Source organism: Aquarana catesbeiana, linkage group LG03 (assembly GCF_042186555.1).
Source record: "Aquarana catesbeiana isolate 2022-GZ linkage group LG03, ASM4218655v1, whole genome shotgun sequence".
NCBI classification, from domain to species: domain Eukaryota; kingdom Metazoa; phylum Chordata; class Amphibia; order Anura; family Ranidae; genus Aquarana; species Aquarana catesbeiana.
Window position 1 is genome coordinate 415931329 of NC_133326.1, and position 19864 is coordinate 415951192.

The 19864-nt window shown below is 41.2% G+C and overlaps 1 protein-coding gene across 2 annotated transcripts in view; it reads right to left on the reverse strand.

Moving 5' to 3' along the window:
• Nucleotides 1-19864, reverse strand: part of LCP2 (lymphocyte cytosolic protein 2) — a 460964-nt gene that overhangs the window by 11668 nt on the left and 429432 nt on the right. For both annotated transcript variants that reach the window (XM_073620738.1, XM_073620739.1), the window contains 2 exons: nt 16417-16494; nt 5913-6062 (listed from right to left, as the gene is read on the reverse strand). In XM_073620738.1, the coding sequence (XP_073476839.1) occupies nt 5913-6062; nt 16417-16494 (228 nt within the window). The remainder of the gene's footprint in view (nt 1-5912; nt 6063-16416; nt 16495-19864) is intronic.

Sequence of the window (19864 nt, forward strand, 5' to 3'; positions counted from 1 at the left end):
GCTGTATGGTCTTGCCACTGTGCTGCAGCTCAGTTTCAGGATCTTGGCAATCTTCTTACAGCCTAGGCCATTTTTATGAATAGCAACAATTCTTTTTTTCAGAACCTCAGAGTTCTTTGTCATGAGGTGCCATGTTGAACTTCCAGTCCACATGCTCCCCATTCACACCTGAGGCCTTGTAACACTAACGAATCACATGACACCGGGGAGGGAAAATGGCTAATTGGGCCCAATTTTGACATTTTCACTTAGGGGTGTTCTCACATTTGTTGCCAGCGGTTTAGACATTAATCGCTGTGTGAGTTATTTTGAGGGGACAGCAAATTTATACTGTTATACGAGCTGTACACTCACTACTTTACATTGTAGTAAAGTTCCATTTCTTCAGTGTTGTCAATTGAAGAGACATAATAAAATATTTACAAAAATGTAAGGGGTGTGCTCACTTTTATGAGATACTGTAGATCATTAGTTAGACCTCATTTAGAATACTTTGTCCAGTTTTTTGAGACCTCACTTAAAAAAAGATATTGATAAGATAGAACGAGTCCAGAGAACGAGTCCAGAGACAGGCAACAAAAATAGGTCTGAGGGATTAAACATATCAAGAGAGTCTTCAGGGTCTAAATATGTTGTCTGGAGGAAATAAGGGAAAGGGGAGACATGATTGAAACCTTGAAATGCATCAAGGGGGTGAATAAGGTTCAAGAGGGCAGTATTTTCAATATGATGCCAAGGGAGCAGGAGGAAAATTCAAATCTAATAAAATTTTTAAATATTATTTTACCAAAGGGGTAGTTTTTAGAAATTCTGTATATAGCCCTACAGAACAAACACAGTCAACATGGGCTGCTTACAGTGCCTTGAAAAAGTATTCATACCCCCAGAAATTGGACACATTTTGTCATGTTACAATCAAAAACTTAAAGGTATTTTATTGGAATTTTATGTGATAGACCAACACAAAGTGGCACATAATTATGAAGTGGAATGAAAATGATAAATGGTTTTCAAAATTGTGTACAAATATGTGAAAAGTGTGGCGTGCATTTGTATTCAGCCCCCCTTTGGGGATGTCTCTACCAGCTTTGCACATCTAGAGTGAAATTTTTGCCCATTCTTCTTTGCAAAATAGCTCAAGCTCTGTCAGATTGGATGGAGAGCATCTGCGAACAGCAATTTCAGGTCTTGCCACAGATTCTCAATTGGATCTAGGTCTGGACTTTGACTGGGCCATTCTAGCGCATGGATATGCTTTGATATAAACCATTCCATTGTAGCTCTGACTGTATAGGATTATTGTCCTGCTGGAAGGTGAACCTCCGCCCCAGTCTTAAGTCTTCTGCAGACTCTAATGTCGTGTACACACGAGCAGAAAGAGTCCGATGGGAGCTTTTCATCGTATATTCCGACCGTGTGTATGCCCCATCGGACTTTTTCTGTCGAAAATTCAGACGGACTTAGATAGAGAACATGTTCTATATTTTTCCGACGGAACAAATTACTATCGGAAAAAAAATGCTCGTCTGTATGCTGTTCCGACGCACCAAAAATGACGCATGCTCTGAAGCAAGTACAAGACGGAAGCTATTGGCTACTGGCTATTGAACTTCCGTTTTCTAGACCCTTCGTACGTGTTCTACGTCACCGCATTCTGGACAATCGGAATTTGGTGTGACCGTGTGTATGCAAGACAGCTTGAGCGGAATTCCGTCGGAACTCCGTCGTAAAAACCTTCAGAGTTTATTCCGATGGCAAAACTGGTCATGTGTACAGGGCATAACAGGTTTTCTTCTAAGATCGCCCTGTATTTGGCTCCATCCATCTTCCCATCAACTCTGACCAGCTTCCTTGTCCCTGCTGAAGAAAAGCATCCCCACAACATGACACTGCCACCACCATGTTTCACAGTGGTGTGTTCAGGGTGATGTGCAGTGTTAGTTTCCACCATGCATAGCGTTATGCTTTTAGTCCAAAAAGTAAAATTCTGGTCTCATGTGACCAGAGCACTTTCTTTCACCTATTTGCTGTGTCCTCCACATGGCTTCTCGCAAACTGCAAATGGGACTTCTTATGGCTTTCTTTTAGCAATGGCGTTCTCCTTGCCACTCTTCCATAAACGCCAGATTTGTGGAGTGCATAACTAATAGTTGTCCTGTGGACAGATTCTCCCACCTGAGCTGTGGATCTCTGCAGCTCCTCCGGGAGGTACCATGGACCTCTTGGCTGCTTCTCTTGATTAATACTCTCCTTGCCCGGTCTGTCAGTTTAGGTGGATGGCTATGTCTTGGTAGGTTTTTCAGTTGTGCTATACTCTTTCCATTTTGAGATGATAGATTGAACAGTGCTCTGTGAGATGTTTTAAAGCTTGGGATATTTTTTTTATAAACTAACCCTGCTTTAAACTTATCCAACTTTATCTCTGACCTGTCTGGTGTGTTCCTTTGCCTTCATGATGCTGTTTTTCACAAATGTTCTCTAACAAACCTCTGAGGGCTTAACAGAACAGCTGTATTTATACTGAGATTAAATTACACACAGGTGGACTATTTACTAATTAGGTAACTTCTGAAGGCAATTGATTCCACTAGATTTTAGTTAGGGGTATCAGAGTAAAGGAGGCCGAATACAAATGCATGCCACACTTTTCACATATTTATTTGTAAAAAATTAAAAAAAAAAACATTTATCAATTTTCTTATAATTCATACTTATGTGCCACTTTGTGTTGGTCTATCACATAAAATCCCAATAAAATATATTTACGTTTTTGGTTGTAACATGACAAAATGTGGAAAATTTCAAGGAGTATGATTACTTTTTTCAAGGCACTGTAAGGCCCCTTTCACACTGGGGCGGTGGGGGCATCGGTATTGCTGCGGTATAGCCGCGCTGCCCCATTGATTTCAATGGGCAGGAGCGGTTTAGGAGCAGTGAATACACCGCTCCTTCACCGCTCCAAAGATGCGGCTTGCAGGAGTTTTTCTCTTCTCCTGCCAGCGCACCGCTTCAGTGTGAAAGCCCTCGGGCTTTCACACTGAACAAACAGTAGAGGCTGTTTTGGGTCGGTTTGCAGGCGGTATTTTTAGCGCAATAACGCCTGCAAACCGCCCCAGTGTGAAAGGGCTCTAACTGCAGACTGGAAACAGGAAACTTTATTCAGGGAAAAGGCATAGTGCATACCAAGGATGCAGCTACAAACTTATAATCACTGCCATTTACTGGTTAAAGAATATATCTCTGCTAAATACTGATGTACAGTAGTTGCTGTACAAAATATAATTCTGTATTTCAATAGTAGTTGACGCTTAAAGTGGTTCTAAAGGCTGAAGGTTTTTTACCTTCATGTATTCTATGCATGAAGGTAAAAAAACCTTCTGTGAGCAGCAGCCCCCTCCAGACCCCCCAATCCTTACCTGAGCCCCCTCTGATCCAGCAATGTTCACGATAGCCCTGTCCCAGGACTCTCTCTCCTCATTAGCTGAGAGTGCAGCAGGAGCCCATTGGCTTCCACTGCTGTCAATCACAGCCAGTGAACCAATAAGGAGAAAGCGGGGGGAGGGGGTAGATGAGCCATGGCTCTATGTGTCTTATGGACGCAGAGACCAGTGGCTCAGGAGTGAGCACACAGCAGTGCCCCCAGGGCAAGCGGCTTTCTCTGGGGACACTGCTCAAGGGGGAGGAGTCAGGAGAGCCAGCAAGAACCCGAAAAGAAGAGGATAGGAGCTGTTCTGTGCAAAACCACTGTACAGAGCAGGTAAGTATTTTACATGTTTGTGATTAAAGAAAAAACTAAAAAAAAATGAAGCTTTAATACCACTTTTAAATAGACTTTCAGCAGAGGTAGTGGGTCAGTTAACAGTAAGTGGATTCAGACATGCTTGGGGCAAACAAAGATCAGACAAAAAAGTTAACAAAAAAAGTGTGAATTAAAAAAAAATCGGGCAGACGCTATTGATCATTTTGGTCTTATTTCTACCGTCATTCTTCTATGTTTCTATTTGATTTACTCTCCATTTAAGGGTAGGCATATCTTAGGATTTGCCCTTGACACCATTATACTTAATGCCTCTAGTGTTAATGATGTGCTCCTGTTTCCGTGCAAGAGATCTTGGGATGGGGTGGAGGAACCCCAAAATTCATCTACTACTTTATATATACCTTTCCCTTATGGCACCCCAAACTCAGCAAGCAGATAATGCGTTTTTGAATGCATTCAAACGCGTTACTAAAAAAATGTGCAAAGCTCAATGCCCAAAAACGTACATGAGCTTTTCTGGTATGTTTGTCATGTGTAGGGCAACCCATTGAAGGGAATCGACTGCCTTTTGGATGAAGCAAGCAAACACACACAAAACAAAAAAAGGTGCAAAAACATGCATTCATGAGACGCTATGTGTAAACCTAGCCCTCAGGATTCTGGGCTTCAGTCTTTACTCCAGTATAATATATATATATCATTTTTTTTTCTGTTGACCACATTGTGTTGGTTAATTTTTACTACTATTCAAGTAGTTAAAGTTCCACCTGTTTTCTTATGGTGCATGATTGGTTAATCCTTAACATTGAGTAAGGTTTGCCATTCTTAAGATAGCAGTTTCCCCTTACCGATGATTACATGTTCTGTTCTGGATCACCAGGTTTATTCTCTGTGTCCTTTGTTTGGTCATGGCAATTTCCATATTTGTTTTTGCCCTTTTACATGTATTCTTCATTTAAACATTGACTCCTTTAGATACTTTTTGTAGTAAGATTTCCCATCTCCTGGATTTCTCAGAGGCTGTTGCTCATCCTTAAGATGGAATCCATTTGGACGTACCAAATGTTTAAGATATACTTCATTAACTTGTCCCTCAGTGGAGGATAAAAATATTTAGATTTTTGTACTTACCGTAAAATCTTTCCCTTGGAAGTCCATTGAGGAACAGAAGTCCAGTCCCTTTGTATTATTGGCCTTATACATTGCTTGCTTAAAAAACTGAGGCATGATGGTTGTAGGCAGGGTTATAAGTGGACTGGCTTAATGTTATGTTTGCCACTGTGTAACCCCTGTCTAAGAATGAATACAGTCCTGTGCCTCTCACTGGACTTCAAGAAAAAGATTACAGTAAGTACAAAAATCCTGTTTTTACTTATTGTATTTTACCCTAAAATGTACATCTCTACTCACTTTCTGTCTGTAAAGTCTGGGGAGACTGTTCCTACCTTTATGTTGCACGTGTACAAGATATGGGGAAGTGAGTTTCCCTGATATATGAAGGAATGAATAGTAATAAAAGCAAGTGCGGTTGCTCTAGATCTGAGGGGGACATGCAAAGCAAATAAAAACCAGCATTTTTGCTTGCATATGAATGGATGATAGAAATCAGCAGAACTTCCCCTCATTTCGGAGCTTCCTGTTAGATCTAGCGAACTGCACTTGCAGTGCAGAGTATATTTGCCTTTAGTAAATCAACCTCACAGTCAGTAGTTCTTCTAATCATTCATCACTGTACAAAATGTGTATGTTTTTGTCTGTGTCCTAGTTATAGAAATACTCTGCACTGACAGGAAGTAAGGGTAATTCTCTTCAATAGGGACAGAGATGGCAGGAAGAGCTGAGAGGATCTAACCCTTATCCACTTTATTCCAAACTAAATAAAACATTGTGGTTAAAGTTTAAAGAAAAATCTTGAGGAATTATGCACTTGTTGTAAGGATAATTCCTAAACAAAAGATTCTGACAATATCCAAAAGATTAGATTGTTTGCAGTTACTTGGTAGGGAAGGTGTCTTTCTTCACATCAAATAAATTCTGACCCAACATGGCATGATTGGTGAAGGAAGATTCATGCAATGATCAACATTTTTCTTAAATTTTGGGAAAAATTTTTTTTTTGTACATATTACATAGTAATCAAAGCATACTATACCTCATGTGCTCCTGATCCTAGAAGGTATACATTGTTTTCTTGGTTGTAGCGAATTCGTACATTGTAGACTTTATTTTTATACAACACCATAAGAACATATGGCTGTGAAACTGATGATTGTGAGCAGTTTCTTACCAGAAATGTACCATCCTATGAGCAATACAAAAGGTAAATACGGTAAGTTTTTTAATGATTCAAAACCTTTGTGGTCTTTTTAAATCATTCCTCTACCTGTCCTCTTTATGCATAACAAGATTTTTTTTCCCAGAAACTTTGTGGATATTTTCTTCACAGGCGCTAATAATAGAGTGTATGGGCTAAGATAATACCAAGAAAGTGTGCATAGGGGTTTATTTACGAAAGGCAAATCCACTTTGCACTACAAGTGCACTTGAAGTGCAGTCACTGTAGATCCGAGGGGGACATGCAAGGAAAATAAAAAACAGCATTTTAGCTTGCACATGATGGGATGATAAAATCAGCAGAGCTTCCCCTCATTTCAAATCTACCTCTCAGATTTATGCCGCGTACACACAAGCGGACTTTACGGCAGACTTTGCCCGGCGGACGGGATTTCGTCGGACAATTCGATCGTTTGTGGGCTCCAGCGGACTTTGTTTTCTCAAAAGTTGGATGGACTTAGATTTGAAACATGTTTTAAATCGATCCGTTGAAATCGAGTCCAGTCGAAAAGTCCGCTCGTCTGTATGCTAGTTCGACGGACAAAAAGCCACGCTAGGGCAGCTATTGGCTACTGGCTATGAACTTCCTTGTTTTAATCAGAAAATATATAGTGTAGCGCTATGTGTATAAATAATAATACAAAATTAAGCTCGAGCTATCTCTCAATGGCCGGCACATAGACAAAAAGTATTTCAAAGTTAGATAAAGAGTGACTCAATACAAAAAGTGCACTATATATTACAAAATGACATGTAAAATATAATAATTACAATACACCAGTGAAGTGTGAAGACAAGACCAAATAATGGATAAAAAATCAACCAAAAAAGTCCAAAATATTTAAAAAGTGTATTCCTGATGGGAATCGAAAACCACCACCAACAGTCTCTGAGGGTTAACTGGTGAAGATAAAAAATTGGAAAACTTCTGGTAGGTGAAAGGGTAAAACATCAAGTGAAATGAGACGTCTGGATATATGATAGAACCATCACCAGGGCATCTGAGGAGGCTTACCGGAAGCAGGGGACTTGAAAAGACATACGTCTTACAAGTCTCAAAAGGCTTATTTAGCCGCCAGGGCTGGCAAGATGGAACATCGGGTATCCACAACTTCAAAATAGGGGGGAAGGGAAGATCTGTCACAGCTTCAACCGTCCAAACTTTCTTTCTCTCATGGTTTTTACATAAACATCCGGTTGGCCTGCTGAAAAGTTTGGACGGTTGAAGCTGTGACAGATCTTCCCTTCCCCCCCTATTTTGAAGTTGTGGATACCCGATGTTCCATCTTGCCAGCCCTGGCGGCTAAATAAGCCTTTTGAGACTTGTAAGACGTATGTCTTTTCAAGTCTTCTGCTTCCGGTAAGCCTCCTCAGATGCCCTGGTGATGGTTCTATCATATATCCAGACGTCTCATTTCACTTGATGTTTTACCCTTTCACCTACCAGAAGTTTTCCAATTTTTTATCTTCACCAGTTAACCCTCAGAGACTGTTGGTGGTGGTTTTCGATTCCCATCAGGAATACACTTTTTAAATATTTTGGACTTTTTTGGTTGATTTTTTATCCATTATTTGGTCTTGTCTTCACACTTCACTGGTGTATTGTAATTATTATATTTTACATGTCATTTTGTAATATATAGTGCACTTTTTGTATTGAGTCACTCTTTATCTAACTTTGAAATACTTTTTGTCTATGTGCCGGCCATTGAGAGATAGCTCAAGCTTAATTTTGTATTATTATTTATACGCATAGTGCTACACTATATATTTTCTGATTAATTTACTTCTATCTATGTCTTATGCCGCGTACACACGGTCGGACTTTTCGTCTACAAAAGTCCGACAGCCTGTCCGACAGACTTCCGGCGGACTTTCGGCGGACTTGCAGCAGACTTTCTAACGAACGGACTTGCCTACACACGACCACACAAAAGTCCGACGGATTCGTACGTGATGACGTACACCGGACTAAAATAAGGAAGTTCATAGCCAGTAGCCAATAGCTGCCCTAGCGTGGGTTTTTGTCCGTCGGACTAGCACACAGACGAGCGGATTTCGGGGTCCGTCGTAGTTACGACGTAAAGATTTGAAGCATGTTTCAAATCTAAAGTCCGTCGGATTTGAGGCTAAAAAAGTCAGTTGAAAGTCCGGAGAAGCCCACACACGATCGGATTACCAGCCAGCTTTAGTCCGTCGGCGTCCGTTGGACTTTTGTAGACGAAAAGTCCGACCGTGTGTACGCGGCATTAGAGGCGTGTTAGCCGCTTATTGTGTAACTATCTTTTTAACATCATTGGGGCAGCGCTGTACCTATCCTCCCTTTAACTTTCTTGTTTTAGTCCGGTCGTACGTCATCACGTACGAATTCGACGGACTTTGGTGGATTGTGTGTAGGCAAGTCCGTTCATTCAGAAAGTCTGTCGTAAAGTACGTTGAAAAGTCCGCCGAGCAAAGTCTGCCGTAAAGTCCGCTTGTGTGTACGCGGCATTACAGCGATTGCACTTTTAGTGCACTTGTAGTGCAAAGTGGATTTGCCTTTTGTAAATAACCCCCATAGTTACATAGTTGGTGAGGTTGACTAAAGACTGGTACCACGTTAGCTTTCCGCCAATCCACTGGTACCATTCCAGTTAGTAGGCTGTCCTTAAAGATTAGGAATATTGGTCTCGCTATGACCTGGCTAAGTTTCATAGTTGGTAAGGTTGAATAAAGTTTCCAGTCAATCTAGTTCAACCTGTGTGGATGTGTGTGTATTTATTTATGTCTCTACCATTTCCCATATCCCTGTATATTTTGTTCAATAAGATGCCCATCTAAACGTTTTCTGAAATTAGTGACTCTTCCCACTGAAACCACCGATTTGTGGAAGGGCGTTCTGTACACACGGTCTGATTTTCCGACAACAAATGTTCAATGGGAGCTTGTTATTGAAAATTCCGACTGTGTGTAGGCTCCGTTGGACATTTTCCTTCTGAATTTCCGACAAACAAAATTTGAGATCAGGATCTCAAATTTTCCGACAACAAAATCCGTTCTGGTAAATTCTGATCATGTGGACACAATTCCGACGCACAAAGTTCCATGCATGCTTTGAATCAATTACGAGATGGAAGCGCTTGGTCTGGTAAAGCTAGCATTCATAATGGAGCACATTCGTCATGCTGCAAATTTTTTAATCTTTTAATGCAGCGCATTCTCTTCTTCTTTAGAATGCTAGAATAATGCTCGTATTCACACAGAGTTCTGACAAACTGATTTCTTTATTATTTCTCGTGATCACATGAATAATTTTTTTTTTTTTCGTCAGATCTCCATAATAATGTTTAGAATTTTTGGTTATAGTGCTTTTTTTTTTTTTTTTTTTATCCAGATCTCCTATTTTTTTTTTTTATAGTGATCTCCATAATTTTTTCTTTCATTTTGTGTCAAGTTACCCCAACACCATTATTATCTTGTATTTTTTAACCTCAAGGAGGGTGGTGTTGGTGTCGCTTGTTAATTTGACATTGTATTTTTGAAATGTACCTGCCTACTCACAAACAAACTGGCCTTTTTGAAGTTAAACACATAGGCAAGTATTTGTGAAAAATAAATAGCCATTTATTATGGGTCATAGCAAAATAAAGAGGAAGGCAACGCTGGAGAAACTGGTGAAATGTGCAAAGACTTTGTACCCCAGGGCACAACATTGGTGGCCTGAGGAGTCCTTATAATAGTGAGCACAATCTGGTCCAGGACTACAAGAGATCAGGAACAGCAGCAGATGACATATGTCCCCAGGCTGTGGTCCTACAACAGCCTGCGTCTTTTGTCAGACCAGACTGAACCCAGGCCATCACTCTCTTGTCTTCCTTACACACTTGCTTCCAGGCTGTGGCTCTGGTGTTGTAGATGTGGCAGGGGGTGGAGGAGGAGGACCATGGTTGAACTCACAAATGTGGCTTTGGCTTGTGAGTTCGCCCCCCACCCCTTATTTAGGGCTTGTAACATAACGTCCTCACATAAGAGGCGTTGGCCTTCCTCCATTATCTGCATTTTTGAAGGCTACCATGTAGGCATAGTCCTCTTGATTATTGGGGGGTTCTGAGGGCCGCAGTAGCCTTCCGAAATAGGCCAAGTGCTGCCTCCTCCAGGTTACTCCTCTTTTTGAGACTTTTTTGTGGAAGGCGGAGGGGAGGGACCTGGGATTCGGGCAGGCTACTGGGCCCGGCCACCTCCTGACTGCCACTTATCCCCGCCACCTTCTGGCTGCCACTTTCTACGGCCTCCTCCTGGCTGAGACTTTCCTGTGTATGAAAAAGGGACATAGTTTTAGTTTTTGGTTCATCAATCACACACAATTTTCAGCTCATGACTGTTGCAAATTGAATGTTAATAAATAGAAAAGACTATCATTCTGACCCCAGTATTTTTCATTCTTGTCCCAATCATTTGTGGCTACTACTGTCTATTAATATGTAAAACACTTTGTAAAATCATAAATTACTGATCAATAATAACATCTAGATAACATCATTAATTATTTTACTAGAAATATGTTGAACAATGCTATACCTGGCTCAAGATGGGCTCCTCCACTTCTCCCTGGCTGGAAGGCCCAGGTTGGATGTCGGAAGCCTCAGCTGAGGTGGAAGGAAGCCTTGAAGGAAGATTGGAGAGTGCTGGCCTGGGTTCAGTCTGGCCTGCCAAAAAATGCAGTCTGTCATAGTACCACAGCCTGGGTACATAAATGTCGTCTGCTGCAGCTCCTGATCTCTGGGAATCCTGGACCTTCTTGCGCTCATTATTATAAGTGCTCCTCATGCCACCAATTAGGGCCTTCAAATAGGGGATGTCTGCCGTGGGGATCACCGGCTTCACAAATTCCAGCAATTGATCCAGCACTGCCTTCCTCTTTGGTATATTGTTATAAAAGTGGTGGTTTACCTGCCACAGACAGGGCAGCTCCCTGTTCAATGAATATGAGGATGAAGTCCTCATCATTGAATAGATCCATTTTCTCTGCAAGACACAACACAAGACAAACCCTAATGTCAGGCTAAACTCTCCTAATCTTGTCCCAATATAAGCCTCAATCTAGAAGCAGTATAGGCCACTGATGCACCAAGTTAAAATTGTACCTTCGTTGGATCGGCGCTTCCGCTACTCCTTCTTCCGCTCACAGATCGTACGTACGACACACGCCTGTTAGGCTTTATATAAACTGCGCGTGCGTGAAACTTCGCCCGTCCCTGACCTTATATCTAGTATATTCTCTGCCCCTTGTCTTTTGGCGCAGTGGGAGAGCACATGGCAGAGACAGAGCAGGTGCCTGAGAGTAGCAGCAATGACGAGGAAAGCTCGGAGCTTTAAAATCCTGATCCAGGAGGCTATTTAAGGCCTCAAATATGGCCTTTATAGAGATGGTGGAGATGGTGGACATCTTCAAGAGGGCTGACTATGACGGGAAGCATGGACCGTACCCAAACCCAAATGTGAGAAAGGCCAAGATCATGACTAAAGTTGTGAAAAGTCTGCTGAAGAATTTTGGGGTACGGCGATCCAAGGATCAACTGAGGAAACGATGGTCAGACCTCAAATTGAGGGAGCAGTATCAGTACAGAAGAATCAAGAGAGTGCTGCAAAAAAGTAAGTATTTTGTCGTGTGTTCCTATTCTTCTTACGTTCGTGCTGCTCCATGTGCTTTTCTTTACTGTTGTACAGTTTAAAATGGCAAGTTTCAGGTTCGTGGGCACAATAATCATTCGTAGTAAACATCATTCATTCGCCCACTAATACGATGTTTTTTTGAAGATGCAGGTTAACTACATTTGGTCATGCCTATTTGTCTAAAAGAAGTTTAGTACATTGTTGTCTAGATGGGTTTGTAATTAGAATGAAATGCAAACTTGATTCAGCAGCTGTTTACACATCTGGATGCCGGAGCACTAGTGTGGGACACCAGAACAAACTTTTTAGGGTGTCCCACACAGGTGCTCCAGTGGATACAAGGGGTCTCTACATGTGTGATACTTTAACTAAAAAGCTAAGTATTCCAGCTTTGTAAAGGGAAAAAATCATGTCTTCAGCTTTGAACTCTGCCAAAACAGACAATTGTACGACACCTCCAAGCAATGTTTCATATTCCTATTTCTTGCCTCAAATTTCTGTGTGCAAAGTATACCTTTATTTTTTTCACATAGGGGAGAAAAGACTTGGGACGTCTGAGATCAACAGGGACCCTCAACCTGCTAAAGAAGGGGAAATCCAAAAACAACAACCAGAGGATATGGAGGAAGGAGAGGTTTATGAAGTGGGCAAAATAGTGACCACAACAGGTGAGTGTCTGAGACCACAGCTTCAGGTAATAGATGGATACCTGCATATTTATAATACATGGTGTTTTTTTTTTTTAGGTGATGTGGATGTTGTTGAAGAAGAAACACATTTCACAAGTGCACAAGTCCTCATCGGGGAGATCATGGTGTGCAGTCGGGATTTACAGAAGATCAAGGAAGACATCAATGGTGTTGAAAAAAGACTCAAAAACATCATTGATGTTTTAGGCAGAATCGCAAACACACCAACATTTATCAAATTCTTTCTATTTGTCTAACTTTTCTCCAAAATTTTGAAAGCCAAATTTTGAAAATGCACACAGTGTGTCAACATGTGCTATCTGCCATAACGGGATATCAAGGTACGTGTTTTGGGGGTGCAACCCCTTTCTCGCAACTAAAGTAGATGAAAGGAAGGGGTTGCACCCCCGAAACACGTCTATTGATCCCCCATGATGGGAGCTAGCACATGTTGACATTAGGCATGGGATCAGGAGGGAAATCTCCATTTTGACTGTCAATTTGTGTGACTCACCAAAATTCATCCATGGTGCTGAAAATGATGTATATTTTTATCAGTAACGCATTACATACATTAACAACAAAAACAAGGTGTGTGTAGCAGACCCACAACATAATAATAGTTCACTGAAGAAGAGATTGTCACTTCATGTATCAAATAAATTACATTTGCACTATTGAATGGCCAAAAAGAAAAGCCCATTGGAGAACCTAGGAGACAGCTAAAAGAAACACAAGCAGTAAATCTTATTTCAGTTTAACTAAAACATTTATTTTGAAAATGTTTCTTAAACATTTTACGGCATATCAATGGCCCCCCTACCCGCAAAGTACTCAACATACTTCTGTCTTACTTCGTGGGGGGGGGCAAGCCAGGACGTCCAGCTTCAAGCGCCGTCAGGGTTTCTTCTTGAAGTCCGGCCTCAGGCTCAACTGAGGCAACATAGTTCATTGAATTTCTCCTTAAAGAGTTGTGGAGAATGCAGCATGCAAGGATTATATGGTTAAGTTTATATTCCGCCATGTTGATTGCTGTATGGAATAGGCGGAACCGACTGGCCTATATCCCAAAAGCGTTATCCACCACTCTTCTGGCTCTGGCCAGCGGGTAGTTAAAAACCCAAGGGGGAGGATCCTCGTGGCTTCAAAACGGTCGGCTGGTCAGAACGAACTAACAGAAAGCACTGAAAAACAGAAAGGCCTGAGAAGAGCGAGCTGAAAATCAGAAATGAGCGGACAAGAACGCACTGCAAAATCAAATACGTACTATAAAATACGCACTGAAAAACAAATGCGAAATGACTACACGCACTGAAAACCAGATACGAACCCACAAACTGAAGAGCAGTAACGATCAGAAAAGCATGAGGCTGAAAAGCGCGAATCGTCTCTCACCAAACTTCTACTAACACGAGATTAGCAGAAGGAGCCCAAAGGGTGGCGCACTTGGTATTGAACTTCCCTTTTCTAGTGCCGTCGTACGTGTTGCACATCACCGCGTCTTGACATTCGGAATTTCCGACAAGATTTGTGTGACCGTGTGTATGCAAGACAAGTTTGAGCCAGCATCCGTCGGAAAAAATCCATGGATTTTGTTGTCAGACTGTCCGATCATATACAGGGCATAACAGTAAAGAATGCCCTAGACCAGGGGTGTCAAACTGGCGGCCCTCCAGTTGTTGTGGAACTACAAGTCCCATCATGCCTCTGCCTGTGGGAGTCATGCTTGTAACTGTCAGCCTTGCAATGCCTCATGGAACTTGTAGTTTCGCAACAGCTGGAGGGCCACCAGTTTGACACCTGTGCCCTAGACCATTTAAGGTTAAAACGCTGCTCGTCCTTTTTTTTAGTATCCTGTAACACATTTAAGTGTTTTAGGATTGGTAGAGCAGCACATGAATATTTTATTTCTATGAATTGGTTTAACACAATTTTGTGCATGCAGCAATCCACTGATTTCCTATTAATAATTGTATTTTTATTTTATTTTATTTTTCTGTGCTAATTGACATAATCTGAGCACATTTGGTAGCGAAGGAGTTACTCACATACAACCATACAATTTGTATTGTGGTTTCTCCAAACTATCTATTGAAAAGCTACACAGGGAAGTGAAACAGCCAAGGCATAGTGCTTCTCCAGCATCCCCTACCATAAATGTGATCTTTGTTGCATGAGCAAACAAAGAGGGTCGGGAACTCTTCGGCCCTTGCCTGAGCCAAAACATGGTCACTGATGCAACTGCTGTGAACCCTGCCATTTTCTTTCAGTTTACTTCAATTTGGATCATGCTGAATGAATAATGACTAAACAGTACAACAGGGTGAGCCTCAAAAAATTGTGAATGCTTGTGGATCCTGCTGCAACAAAGATCAAGATATTATGGGAAGTGCCAGCATCTTTAAAGTGACACTAAACTCTTAACTCAAATGTACCTTCTACTGCTCTCAGCTCCAAATTTCTCAATTCCTGCTCTGATCCAACTTCCTGTTAGAGGGTGGTTTATGTGGCTACATGGTCCCTTTGTATGTAGGAACATAGCCACACCTCTTACTTGCTCCCAAGATGGACAAGGAACGATGATATTTGTAGTGTGTATAGCAGAGTGCACATGGCCACAACTATTTCACAATAATTTCATGAAAAATAGATTATAGGGCCATTAAATAGTGGATGTGTATGGATTATTTTTGTAAAATAAGGTTATCATTTAGTATCACTTTAATAACATTATATGATAGATATATTGGCATTGATTTGTTAAAGCTGAATTCCAGGTATGAATATAATAGCAGTGTCACACTGGACCAATGTAAGTATTAACTAATGTAAGGTATACATATTCCATACCTGCTTGATCCATGTGGAAGTGGAGAATCACTATTGTAGCCACTAATACAGTGATCCTCACTATCTTCTGTGTCCCATGCTGGGTGGCTGGCTTGCTGCATAGTAAACACAGGTAGTTGATCGTTCTGCATTGGCACCATTCAGTGAAAGCCTTGCATTTTCCGTAATGAATGAAAATGTTCTTTGACTGGATGAGGTAGTGAAGCGTGATGGTTATTTCCCGTTTTCCACCTTGTCCAATCAGAAAACATCTTGTATTCATTGAGGGTGAGTTACCCTCTGTATTCAGTATGCAGCCAACCAGCCCCTTAAAGAGCAAGTAACTCTTTTCCCCTGCAAAGTAAAAGCATAATGGGCATACTAGCCCATTATGTTGCACTCACCTGCAAACGAAGCCCACAATGTCCCCGCTGGTGGCCGCATCCATCTTCCTTCCGGGCCATGGACTCCGGCTCTGTGACTAGCTGGAGTCGCGTTATGTCAACCCCGTACATACGTGCGGGAGCCTCCGGTAATGACGCAGGCACTTTAGAAACGGCACGATCGTGCCCTTTCTTCAATGCGCATGTGCCAATGACGTCGGCGCAAGCGTATATGGTAAATATTTCTTAAACTGTGCAGGTTTAGAAGTTGTTTCCAGTACCTACAAGTAAGCCTTATTATAGGCTTACCTGTAGATAAAAGTGGTGTAACTAGGTTTACAACCACTTTAATATAAAACTCTGAAGAAAGTGAGGATCACTGTAGTAGTGGCGGCTAAATTCCATACCTGAAAAAAATAGCCATACTTGGAAGTCAGCTTTAAAGCAAATGGGCTGATCACATTGCAAGAGATTTTTCACTTTTTAAGGGAATTTGCTTCTTAAAAGAGGTGAAGCTCTACTGCTTTCCATCATCCAATCATGTGTGAGCAAATATACTTTTTTTTATGTTTTCTTGCATGCGACTGGATATTCAAAGTGAATTTTCACCACATTCACTAAGCCAAGGAAAAATTGCCTTTGCAGAGTGACAATACCCTTGCAAAAGAAAACTGCCTATTAGCCTTTACCAAGTCAACACCAATGTGGTAATTGTCTGTTTAGCAATATTTTTCTATTGCTAATACTTTAAAATATAAAATACAGTTACCTGATTTATTGATCTGAGAGCCTTTTCTGCATCCTTTCTTGACATATTGCCCAAATACCATTGTTCTAAAGAGAGATCCTAAAATTTGAAATGCATGGATTAATACACATCCAAATAATGTTAAATAAATGGTTTATTAATAACCTCCTGAAGATTGCCTCCACCAAAAAATGTTCCCACTATCTTGAAAAATCACATTAGCATCAGTTGATGAAAATTGTAGTGATTCTTTCTTGTTGGGATTGTTTCATGGCAACAATAAAACTGTAGTGAATACCTGCATTTTAGACTGTATAATGGCCTAAGCACCAATGCAAAACACTTCAATTCATTTTTCGCCTTTTTTATAAATTTTTCTATAAATGCTTCTTGTTTTGATTGACATTAAATGAACAGGCTACCTGTTCATCGCTACTGAGGAGTCTTTCTCCTACAAAGCAGTCTCTGTGGCATTTTCTTTCTAAAGACGAAATCGTACTCTAACAGGACACCCTATTAAACTGTATCTTGTACTTGCCTTGCTCTAGTCTGTAACAGGGCAGTCTCTCATTGAGCAGTTAGTTAGGTGCATTCTGCACAGAGATCACTCACAATTTTTCGATATATATTGTGTATTTCAAGCTATTTAGGACCCAAGCCCTTATATTTTCATCCCACTGCGTGGTGCAGGTTTGTAACTATAACCCCTTTGTGTTATATATTTATTAGCTTGTGGCTTTGTTGGGATCCATCTGGTTACTTACACGGATATTTTTTGCTGGTGCTATCCACACTTCTAAATTATGTGTTTTTTTATCCAAATTGTCGATGTGTATGGCTTGATTGCCATATTGGCATTATATGTTTATATTTTCAAGAATACTTCTTTTAGCAAACAAGAGTTAGTAAGATAGCGTAGGACTGGCCAGAGAGGGATCACTTTGAAGCAGTTGGCCACCTTACATATTGAATATTGTATGTATTGCAATATATAGTAATTAAGAATCCCTATTTCTCTCAGTGAGAGACTGCTCTGTTAAAGACTACCTTTTTAGAGTAAGGCAAGTACAAGATACAGTGTAATAGGGTGTCCTGTTAACGTACAACTTAATCTTTAGAAAGAAAATGATACAGGGACTGCTTTGTAGGAGAAAGACTCCTCAGTAGCGATGAGCCAAATGTACCCAGGTGCGATTCAGATCTGGAATCCAACACTGGATTAAATGTGAGCCAATCACTTTTGTTGCCGGCAGTTTAGACATTAACCACTTGCCGACCTGCTCACGCAGATATACTGCGGCAGGTCAGCTCTCCTGCGTAAACTGACGTACCTGTACGTCAGTTCGTAAAAACAGGATAGCGGGCCAAATGTACCAAGGTTAGGTTCAGATCTGGAATCCAAAACTGGATTCAATGTGAGCCAATCACTTTTGCTGCTGGCAGTTTAGACATTAACCACTTGCCAACCTGCTCACGCAGATATACTGCGGGCCCGCTGCGTGCCAGGGGAGCATGCCCGTGGGTCCCGCGGACTCGTTGTCCACCGGCGGCCCATGATTGCGTCAAGGAGAGGTAGAATGGGGAACTGCCTATGTAAACAAGGCATTTCCCTGTTCTACCTAGTAACATGAATCAGTGATCGGGAGCAGTTATCTCTGTCATGTTTCAGTAAGCCTACCTGCCCTACAGTTAGAACAAGCTAAGGGAACACACTTAACCCCTTGATCACCCCCTAATGTTAATCCCTTCCTTGTCATTTTTACATTGATCAGTGCATTTTTATAACACTGATCAATGTAATAATGTCACTGGTCCCCAAAAAGTGTAATTTGGGGTCAGATTTGTCGGACGCAATGTCGCAGTCCCGCTAAAAATCACAGATCACCGCCATTACCAGTAAAAACACTAAAAAAAAAATAAAAGTCCCTAAATCTATCCCATAGTTTGTAGATGTGATAACTTTTGCGCAAACCAATCAATATAAGCCGATTGCGATTTTTTTTTTACCAAAAATATGTAGAAGAATATATATCAGCCTAAACTGATGAATAAATTTGTTTTTTTATTTTTATTTGTTATGCGTATTATAGCAGAAAGTAAAAAAAAATAATTTTTTTTTCAAAATTGGCGGTGTTTTTTTTGTTTATAGCGTAAAAAATTAAAACTGCAAAGGTGATCAAATACCACCAAAAGAAAGTTCTATTTGTAGGAAAAAAAGGACGTCAATTTTGTTTAGGTACAACGTTGCAAGACCACGCAATTGTCAGTTAAAGTGACGCAGTGCCGTACCGCAAAAAATGCTCTAGTCATTATTAGGCAAAGCAAATTTACACTGTTATACAAGTTGTACACTCACCATTTTACATTGTAGCAAAGTGTAATTTCTTCAGTGTTGTCACATGAAAAGATATAATAAAATATTTACAAAAATGTGAGGGGTGTACTTACTTTTGTGAGATACTGTATATATCTCCAAAACTGGTTTAGAGTAGGCATGATGAGCCGAACACCCCCCCCCCCCCCGCACCAGAACATGCGAACAGGCAAAAAATGTGTGCAAACATTTTAACACGGTTTTAGTCTATGGGACACGAACGTGAAACATCAAAAGTGTTCGATTCAAAGGCTTATATGCAACTAAAATGCAAGTTATTGCCATGAAACATGTTTGGGGACTCGGGTGCTGCCCCAGGGGACTTGTATCAATGCAAAATAAAGATTTTAAAACGGCTATTTTTTCAGGAGCAGTGATTTTATTAATGTTTAAGTGAAACAATAAAAATGAAATATTCCCTTAAATATCATGCCTGGGGGTCCCCTTAGTCTGTCTGTAAAGTGGCGCATCTTTCTGATGTGTTTTACTGTGCTGCAGCAAAATTACATTTCTAAAGGAAAAATCCATACTGGACCCTTAACAGAGCAAGCAGCCTGGCAGGCCAGGAAAGGGGGAGGGGGGAACGAGCAAGTGTTCCCCCCCCCCGAACCATACCAGGCCATCTGCCCTCAACATGGGGAGGGTGCTTTGGGGTCCTCCCCAAAGCACCTTGTCCCCATCTTGATGGAGACAAGGGCCTAGTCCCCACAACTCTGGCCATTGTTTGTGGGGGTCTGCAGGCAGGGGGCTTATCAGAATCTGGAAGCCCCCTTTAACAACTTTTTTTTTTTTTAATAAAGGAATTGTCAAAAACTGTCTTTTGTGGTTTTTACTTTTTGACACTTTTCTTGGTGAATGGGTAGGGGTATAATATACCTCTACCCATTCACATGGGGGGGTGGGATCTGGGGGCCCCCTTGTTAAAGGGGGCTTCCAGATTTCGATAAGCCCCCACCCGCAGACCCCCACAACCACCGGGCCAGGGTTATTGGGACAAGGCCCTTGCCCCCATCAACATGTAGACAAGGTGCTTTGGGAGGGACCCCAAAGCACCCTCCCCATGTTGAGGGCAAGCGGCCTGGTATGGTTCAGGAG